This window comes from Carassius gibelio, chromosome A15 (assembly GCF_023724105.1).
Source record: "Carassius gibelio isolate Cgi1373 ecotype wild population from Czech Republic chromosome A15, carGib1.2-hapl.c, whole genome shotgun sequence".
NCBI classification, from domain to species: domain Eukaryota; kingdom Metazoa; phylum Chordata; class Actinopteri; order Cypriniformes; family Cyprinidae; genus Carassius; species Carassius gibelio.
Genome location: NC_068385.1, coordinates 25,020,183 through 25,030,246, shown reverse-complemented (window position 1 = coordinate 25,030,246; position 10,064 = coordinate 25,020,183). Strand labels below are relative to the sequence as shown.

General features: G+C 35.1%; 1 protein-coding gene across 1 annotated transcript; it reads left to right on the top strand.

Moving 5' to 3' along the window:
- Window positions 1-204: 204 nt before the first annotated feature.
- LOC128028792 (transmembrane protease serine 13-like) lies at window positions 205-9,838 on the top strand. Its single transcript, XM_052616125.1, has 13 exons — window positions 205-329; window positions 4,059-4,233; window positions 5,101-5,208; window positions 5,310-5,477; window positions 6,130-6,262; window positions 6,553-6,648; window positions 6,747-6,790; window positions 7,004-7,166; window positions 7,770-7,933; window positions 8,129-8,227; window positions 8,795-8,937; window positions 9,362-9,517; window positions 9,641-9,838. The coding sequence occupies exons 1-13, from the start codon at window positions 312-314 to the stop codon at window positions 9,653-9,655; spliced, it is 1,482 nt and encodes a 493-aa protein (XP_052472085.1). The 5' UTR covers window positions 205-311; the 3' UTR covers window positions 9,656-9,838.
- Window positions 9,839-10,064: the final 226 nt, after the last annotated feature.

Genomic DNA, 10,064 nt, shown 5'->3' with positions numbered 1-10,064 from the left:
CAAGGAAGTTATTTTGATGCAAGACTTTTTTCACTTATTTATTCCTGTGAACCATGAGGGAGGTTGAGTTTAGAGCATCCAGGGCTCGAGTATCGTGAAACTGGTTGGGCAGGTAGATATGACACTGGAATTCCTCCATTGAGACTAAAAGAGGGAGGATAAGAGGGCAGTCCTTACTATGTCTTGAAAAGCAGGTCAGAGATAGAAAAGAGGGTCTCATTTTTCCTTTGGGACTGTAGAGACAGGTTGAAATCCCACCCATCCTAATATATAAACACTTTGGAACTAACCAGTGCTCACTCCTGTGTCTAATGGCAGACAATGACACGGTAAGACAGAATCACAGATATTTGGCTGCAGAGAGAACACTTTTAGACCTGTGTTTTTTATTGTATTTTTATTTCTTATGTATGTGTGGCCTGTTAAATGTTTATATCATGTGGTCTATTTTTGTGGTCTTTTAATATAAATGCATTTGTATGGGTCTGGCTTGCATGTACTGAAGTGGTCTCAAGCACTCAAGAAATACTTCAGCTGTTTTTTTTTTTAGAAATGTTTTTGGTTTTACTTTGTTAAAACAATTAATAACAAATGACACCTGTCAAGTAATTGAAATACTTAAGTGTACTTAACCTCGTGATTTTAAATAGTTAATTCGTTAATAAATTACTAATAACTAATACTCCATTATACAAAAAAAAAAAAAAAAACTTTTTAAACTTTTTTAACATGCATAAAATGTTTCACTTGTGGTGTTAAGGGCATGTGTTATCTAGCAAATAATTTAATAATAATAATAATAATAATAATAATAATAATAATGCATATATTGATATATTATATAATAGTAACACTTTTCAATTAGGCTCCATTTGTTAACATTAGTTAACTATATAATATTCGTTTTTATATATAATTGAATATTGTTTTATCAATATTTGATTAAAATCAAACGCTGTATCTGTTAAGAGTATTTAATGGACCTAAGAAAACTAACAATGAGTTATAATTATAGTATTAAATTTATATAAAAATATGGCAATAACCTACTGCTCACATATAGTGAGCAGTAATAAAACTTACTATGAAAAATAAAATAAAATTTATACAAAATAAAACTTACTATGAAAAATTTTTAGATAATGCATTAAAAGTTTATATTTAATTTGTTATCCACTGCTACAGCTACTCAGCTGCAAATTGCTGTATATAACTGCTAGTCTCTCTTTTGTATAATGGTGAATTTTTTTACAAACCAGTTCCTCCACACTGAAATGAACACATTGTCGTTCTCTAATCCAGCTTCAAACACAACAACAGGAAACCTAAACCACACTTCATTTCTCAAATCCTAGGTCATTAAAGGTGTTTAGCCTGATAATGGTTAATCTCAGCTGCCTTTGTTCTCACTGTTTTAAAGCCCACTGAATCTTAAGAATGGGTTTAAAGGAATTGGGTATGTTGAGGTAGCTAAATAACACTCTCATCATCCAAAATGTCAGACAGAAACCCACTATTCATTCTGGACTGAAAGTTGTCCAGTGTTCAGTATGGTTTTGGTATGTCGGTATGAAACTGACTTATCATTCCAGACAGTTTACCAATTAAGTAGGTTTAATAATAAATAATACATTAATTATTAATATACTTTCTAACACTTTTCAATATGACTGATTCATAATTGAAAAAATGGCACTGCACCAAAAATTTAACTGGTCTGATTTGGGTGAATAATCAGTTTGAATAAGCTAACCAAAGTATTGGGTAGGCAGTAATCAAAAACCAGATTCCTGGTCTAGCTTTATTGTGTATTGTGATACTTGAAGAGGGGTAGCTATGGTGTATTAAAGTGTAATTTAATACAATTTAAAAGCCAGAAACACGACCCACCTTTCAAATCAAATCGACAGAGAAAGAGGCCATTGAAATTTGAGTGAGTGTGGCCTTCAAAATACATCAGTCATAAAACACAACTCAATACTAAATATGTGATAGCATTTGGTTCAACTACATAGCTTCTGAAGGTGTAGGCCTACAGTGCGTAACATGGACCCTTCCAAAAGATTAACCATGCCACAAAGTAACCATGGTTTTCAGAGACATGCCGATGCTTCCAAGTAGGCAAAGTATTCGATTTGATTCTCGAGTTCAGCTCATTGACTTACTGTCGGTCGCAACAATGAAAGGCTCACTAGAGGGAATGTATAGTATAATACTTTAGACTAGACCACTTTTATTTGCATACATTTTTAAGGAATAATCAGAAATGCTCCTTTTGTGCTCCACAAAAGAAAGAAAGTCATACAGATTTGGAATGACATGACAATAACCCCTGTATACTTTTACTCGACTATTCATGTAACTATAAATACTTTCTCTCGTAAAGATGAACTAACATGATCTATATAAGGAGCAAAATGCATTTACTACACATATTTTAGAATCGAGATATTTCATGATACCCCCCCTCCCCATCATTCACTTGTGTCCCCACAAAATTATGAAGTGCATGACGCCCCTGATTTGATCTTAGTTACCAAATTGTTTATGTAGGTTACAACACTTTGTCAGAGGCAATCTGCCAACCTTTCCTCAAGACAAAGTCTTTCCCAGAAAATAGTGCCCTCCATAAAAAATTTAAGAAAACCTGGTCACATCTGTTCGTCTTGATTATAGATTGTATAGTCTTAGCCAATGCAATGAGAGGGGTGAAATAAGCAAGACAAGGAAATGAAGCAAGTTTCCAAGCTGCATGTATATTACAAAAGGCATTTTAGGGGAAGTATCAAAGATGGATTGTTTGTAAGCAGTCAATAATCGCGTTTCCATTGGTGAGCTTAAACCGGGCGTGCTAGTGCGTGCAAGGGCCAGTCGCATTTCCAATGCCACTTCCGAGGCTTGATCGTGCCTCGTCGGGGCTTCCTCGGGGCCAATGGCCCGATGGAAACCTTGGGCCAAAGTGGGCCAGCTGGGGCTAGAGGAGTGGTTATGAACTATCTATATCTATTTCAGATAGATAACAACTATAACACCAGCATTAAAGACTTTTTTTTAAATAAGTTGAGCTCAAAACTCACTTTCAGTCAGCAGGAGTCTTTGCAATAACTTGATCTGATGTGGATTATAATCACCATACAAGACAGTTAAAACAAACAAAATATTTATAAACGATGCAAAAGACTGTGCACGCTAAACATTAACATTACCATAGTAAACATGACCTCTTGTAGAAATCAGATGTCAGCTTCTTATTCTCTATCACAATCGTGTAATTATTTAGTAACTTATATTATCTATCATAAGTCTCGTCTCCAGAGTTTAGCTCCACGTTTTCATGTTTTATGTTTGGGAGCTTTTATAAAAATAGAAATATTATCATTCTTTCTAAATGTGACGTATACAGGCTACTGTGACTACAAATAAACAGAAACAGACTCGACTGAATAAGCAGGATATTTTCATAAGCATTACAAATAAAAAAAGTTCAACAAGTACAAATATTACAGGAGTAATTTCTTATTTATTTGAATGTCACTTGCCGCTCTTTATTTAACTGTGACATTTACTTGTAATTTAATATCGAAAATTGTTCCCGCACCTTATCGTTTTATTTTATTTTTCCAGTGCACTTTCTGTTTACATAGATCTATTTCCGACCCGTAAATCCATTTGAGAAGACGTTTCACTAACTATACATTAACATTTGGGAAGAAATACAAATCACAACTTAATTTCATGGCAACAGATTTTTTTTTTTTTTCTTTTTTTTTTGAGATTTTTCAAACCATTCTAAAGGGTACGGTGTAAAACCAACCAAGTAGACCAGAAACACAAGTATAATGACATATTTGTAATGGTATTTGACTAGAATGAAGTCGTAACATTTAAAATATTTAGGACAAGGTTCACAATCAGATTCTAAGAGCAAGTGTTGTGTGACACCGCTTGTGTTTTAAATTGATAATGCTTTACCATGAAGTTGTCAAACCACACCAGTCATAACAAAGGTGATGGAAATGTATTATCATTTATGAAAACTTTCACTTTTTCTTTTGTAGACGGACCCCCCTCCACCATACTACTCTGGAGCAGTGGACCCACAGACGCCTCCAATGACTTACGAGGAGGTGATTATTCAGGACAGATATGGGGTCACACAGAAACCTGTGCCTTACTATGTTCCAAAGGATCCAGATCATGTAGCAGCCGTCATCGTCACACAGCGTGTTGTTGGTATGTACTGAATCTCTTCAGTCACTCCAGTTTGGTGCTACTGTGAAAAAAAAATAAAAATAAAACAACAACAACAACAAAACTCTTTACATAAGATACACTTGCTAACTGAAGCTAATATTATATATATATATATATATATATATATATATATATATATATATATATATATATATATATATATATATATATATATATATATACAACCCGATCTCACAGCAATTCATACATTTTTCACAAGGTGGCTTCTTTGTACGCATTCGTACGACCACACTCGTACAAATTCATACGATTGTTGCCAAATTGTACGTATTTTACCAGTTGCACAATTCGTATGAATTTGTACGAATGACCTACACCTAACCCCGCCCCTAAACCTAACCGTCACTGGGGTTTAGACAAATCATATAAAATCATACGAGTGAGATCGTACAAATTCGTCCGAATAAGCCACCTCGTAAAATACGTACGAATTGGCCGTGAGATAGCGTTGATATATATATATATATATAAATATATATATATATATATATATATATATATATATATATATATATATATATATATATATAATAAAAGCAGAGAGAGCTAATAACCAATCACCAGGATTGTTTTTTTTTTATTATTGTTTTTATTTTTTTGTTTTATTTTACTTTTTTACTTCAATCCCCCCTCAAACAAAAAACAAAACAAAAAAAAACACCTGAAACCATGGTCGGGGTTGACAGTTCATATTTGTCTTTATAAACTGCACTGTTTTTAAATGACCAGTCCTTGACATGCCTACATTTACAGTGCTGCATATTTTCGATTGTAAATGTGGGAGATTAGTTGAGTTTGATGGCTTATTTGTTCTTATTCCTGTAGCTCCTCCTAAGAGCCAGAAGTCTTCTGGATGCAGTGCTAAGTGTTGGGTTGGATGGATAGGTGCACTGGTGGTGTTTGCTTTAATTGGACTGGCCATCTGGCTTGGAGGTAAGGGAAGAGATGTATCTGTAATGACAAGACACACCATTAATGCTTATCTAAATCCCTCTCTTCCTCTTTCTCTTTACTGCTCTCGTGTATGTGGATAGTGCATTATGCATCCGAGTTGTATTATGAGAGTGTTTGTAAGGGAAACGATTGCAATGCACAAGGACAGCATGAGATGGATGATGGCCTGATTGTTACCTGCTCCAACTCCTCCATACAGTGCGACGGCATCCAAGACTGTCAAAAGGCCGTCGATGAGACAAACTGTGGTGAGAACACTTTCTACACCAAAGAGGCTGACAGTCCGATGCAATTGAATCTTTCAGGACACAACACAGAAAGATTAGTGGTAGAGTTTCTAAGATAATACTTTCCCAGACAGCAAGCAGTTTCGGCCCAGAACCGATTTCACGCTGGCCAGGTGTGGGCCGGATCTGGGCCAACGCTATTTTGCTGTCTGGGTTGGCTTTAAAGTGAAACTACATACACTGCTCGGCAATAAGCATCTACAGTACACAGTAAGTCCTCAATTTACTGTGTTATGGCAAATGTTGTTGACAGCTCCACTGCAGACTACACTGCAAAAAAAAAAAAAAAAAAAAAAAAAAATATATATATATATATATATATATATATATATATATATATATATATATATATATATAACATCTGATAAATTTACTTTTGGATATTTAGAAACAAAATTGTATAACATAATAAGATTTGGGAAATGTATCTTGAATTAACTGTAAATTGTTGAATACAATAATGATAATAATAATGAAAATCTGAGAAAACACGCAAGTCTTGCAATATTTTTGTTCAGAAATTCAGGTGTTTTTTTTTTTTTTTTTTTGTATAACAAGACAAAAATCCTAATTAAGGACATTTAATTCCATTGTTCCTCTCCACTATCCCCAGTGAGATTCGGTGAAGGTGGAGTGTTGCAGGTCAGAACATTTTCTGTTAAGGATGGTGGATTCCTTCCAGTGTGTAATCAGGGATTGGATAAGAGTTATGCTGACCAGATCTGTGAACAACTGGGCTTTAGAAGGTACACATATCTATCCACCACTATCAAGAATACTTAATAAAAATGAAAATTCAGCCATCATTAACTCACCCTCATGTCTTTCCAAACCCATACAACTTCCCTTATTTAGAGGGAAATTTTTGAAGAATGCATGGCATTCTGTTTTAAATAAAGGTCATACAGTTTTGGAACTACATTAGAGTAAATGAAAAGATATGTTTTATTTCTGGGTGAACTATCACCTTAATGCATCAATGTATCTGTCCCAACAACCACTATTTTAACTGATGCCTCGGGTTTCTGTCCATTAGGTCTTATGCATCAAATCCAGTTGATAGCAAGACATCCGTAGCCCTTACGGTAGGACCTAGATCAGCCAAACTTATACAGGGTCTGGTCAATGTCAGGTATGACTACATTATACATCAGAGCAGATGTTTTATTTTGTCAAGACAACAGTCCTCTCAATGGTACACAATGTCTTCTGTGATTTTTGTCTGTTCAGTTCGGGCTGTCAGGGTGGAAAAGCAGTCTCACTTGAATGCACAGGTAGAAATACATCTATTTTTATTAAACCACCAGTCATATTTAATCTTAGTTTATGTTTAATGACTGTGATGCATAACTGAATATTACATGTCATACATCAGCGTACACCTTTGTTAACTATATACTGATATATTGTGAGACATTGCGTGGATGAGTAATGGATGATTCATTCAATATTGAATTATGCAATTAAGAGGTTTTCTTTTCCTTCAGACTGTGGCAAGCCGCAGAGTGCCTCCAGGATCATAGGGGGCAGTGCCTCTCAGCTTGGCCAGTGGCCTTGGCAGGTTAGCCTGCATTACAGCGGAAGTCATGTTTGTGGTGGAACACTGGTCTCTCCAGACTTTGTTGTGTCAGCCGCCCATTGCTTCAAAGGGTTGGTATTCACACATTCACTCATTCACTCAGCTAGTGATGGAAGAAACTAAGTTGCAAATGTTTTCATGACAGTGAAATCTATTAAATGAAATTAGTAAAGTAAACGTATTTATTGGTCCAGATCAATGGGATCTAGCACAGGCACATCAGTATTTTAAACCTTTTCGAAACCAAGGTGCAAAACAGCATGACAAAATGAAGCTTTGTCAAATCACATGACAAGTTTGTTACAAGCTAGTTCTTTACAAGCTCCTAATGTCTGACTCAAAAAAAAAAATTGTCAATTTTCATGAAGCAGTATTTCGAAAGTGCCCATCACTACATTCAGCACAAATTTACGGTCATTTGTATTCATTTGGAAGAGACTTAAAGCAATTAATTTATATGCACATAAGTATATGCACATACTTTGGAGAACACTGCTGTTGCTAATTTATGTTCTATGACTTTAGCAACAGGAACTAAAATGTTCATTACCAAATGTTTATTATGTATAGCTGCTTTGATTTTCAGCAAGTATTCAGAAGTATTTTTCTCTCTCTTGTTTTCCATTGTAACATATATTGAAATAACCATTTTTTTTTTTTTTTTCTGATCACAGCTCAATGAAGAATTCTGTTAACTGGCGTGTCTATGCTGGTATTATTTCCCAGAGTGCCCTTCAGACCCCCTACCTTCTGAAGAAGATTATAGTGAATGAGAACTATAGCAACAATGATAATGACGTTGCCTTGCTGAAACTCAGCAGTCCTGTGACCTTCTCCAGTGAGTTGGGTTTACTTGATGAAATAGTTCACCCTAAAATCAAAAAAATATATATTCAGAGTGTTTCTTTTTTTTTTTTTCTACAGTAAAACCATTTAGAAACCATGAAAGTTACATATATTGTTTATGGTACTGTATATGACTCATTTCCTTTATTCCAAATAATCTACAGTAACATTTCTCTTCTCAATCCAGGCTCTGTGATGCCAGTTTGCTTTCCTACATTTGACCAAATATTTTCAGGTGAATCAGATTGCTGGACATCTGGCTTTGGGACAACACAAGAGGGAGCAGGTAAAGAACCAATTAAAATGAGAATTCATGACAATGGAAGAGGAAAGGAAATAGGACAGAGAGCAACACCATGTATTATCATAACTGACCAAAACGGGACAATGTTATGGAGAAAATAAACGTACCAAATTTAGTGATTCACAAAAAGCATGCCAGAAATAAAATTAAATAGAAATTAATGAATGCAAGACAATGACAACATTAAGGTATCTCTTGCATGTGATGTTTTTTCTCTGACAACAAGTCTCAACACAAAAAAAATATAATGTATTAATGTAAATTTAATAACATAGTACATTACACTAATTATTTAAATTGCAAAATACTGAGACACACATCAGAGTGTGATGAGTAGACCAGACGAAAACTAAACAGGCAGGAACTAATATACACAGGATAATTAACTGTACTCAGCTGGAACATAATCTAAACAATCAAACTAAACTAAGAAAGGAAGAGGAAGGACCAAATAAGGGCACAGAGAGGGAAACACACAAGACACAACTGACAGTCTTCTTTGAAGTTTTAGCTGACTTTTGACTGTGAGCATTTCCTTTGCTCTCATAGACCATGCCTCTACAAGCCTCATGGAAGTGAAAGTGAATATCATCGACACGCATCTGTGTAACAGCAATGGCGTATACGGTGGGGCCATCACCAAAAATATGATGTGTGCTGGTGATATTAATGGGGGCCGCGATTCCTGTCAGGTGGGTTTTCCTCATCTACTAGAGCACAACTGACCTCAGGCCACTACGTACATTTTTTACTCTCAAAATTTAGTCCATTGTTTCTCTGTCTCATTACATTTGTTTATTCTGATTGGGACAAGTGCTGCATGCTGTTTGGTTCACATTCACTTATTTAAGAAGTACTTTATATAAATATTATAATGGGACAATATTGTGTTTTTTCCTATTAATTATTAAGAATATATATATATATATATATATATATATATATATATATATATATATATATATATATATATATATATATATATATATATATATATGTCATGCGGTGCTACCAACCAAATCATGGGGTTCAACTAATGAGTTAAACATGTTTGTTCACAATGATCTGAAGTCTATGTTCCATTTGCTTTCTATCTGTCCTTGTCGTTGCTTTCAGGGGGACAGTGGAGGTCCGCTGGTGTGCAAGGGAGGTAATAACCACTGGTATCTGGCTGGAATTACGAGTTGGGGAGCAGGATGTGGACGAAGACAAAAACCAGGAGTATATAGCAGAGTGACCAGCCTTCTGCCCTGGATCTACAGCAAGATGCAGGTAAGCTGGACAACATGATCCAACATATTCCACATCTCACTGATTCATAATACTGTTATTTTACCATCTATGTACTATATACTTATTGCTTTCTCTTAACCTGTTTACGTCATGTCATCTTAGCAAGAGAAGCCCTGATGGCTCTCTTCTGTACGAGGTGCCCATTGCTGAAGACTTAAATAACGACAGTGGACAAAGGACAAAAGATGTAGGACAGAGCAATGCACTTTGAGATGGGACAATGTTGCAATATTGTACACAACTGGACAAAGGAAAACAGACTTTCAGAAATAAAATAATAAAACAACGCAACCTGGGAAAGCAGAGCTGCAGGCTTTGAGGACCCTGTGGCCTCCTTTTGTGGCTGTGCTTTTCTCAATTATTTTATTAGCATTTATACTGTATTTTCAGTACACGCTGCTGAATCTGAGCCTTTGTTGCCTCTTTAACTTGGTATCCTTTCACTGATTCTACAAAAAAATAATAATAATAATAATAATAATACACACACACACACACACACACACACACACACACAGATATATAT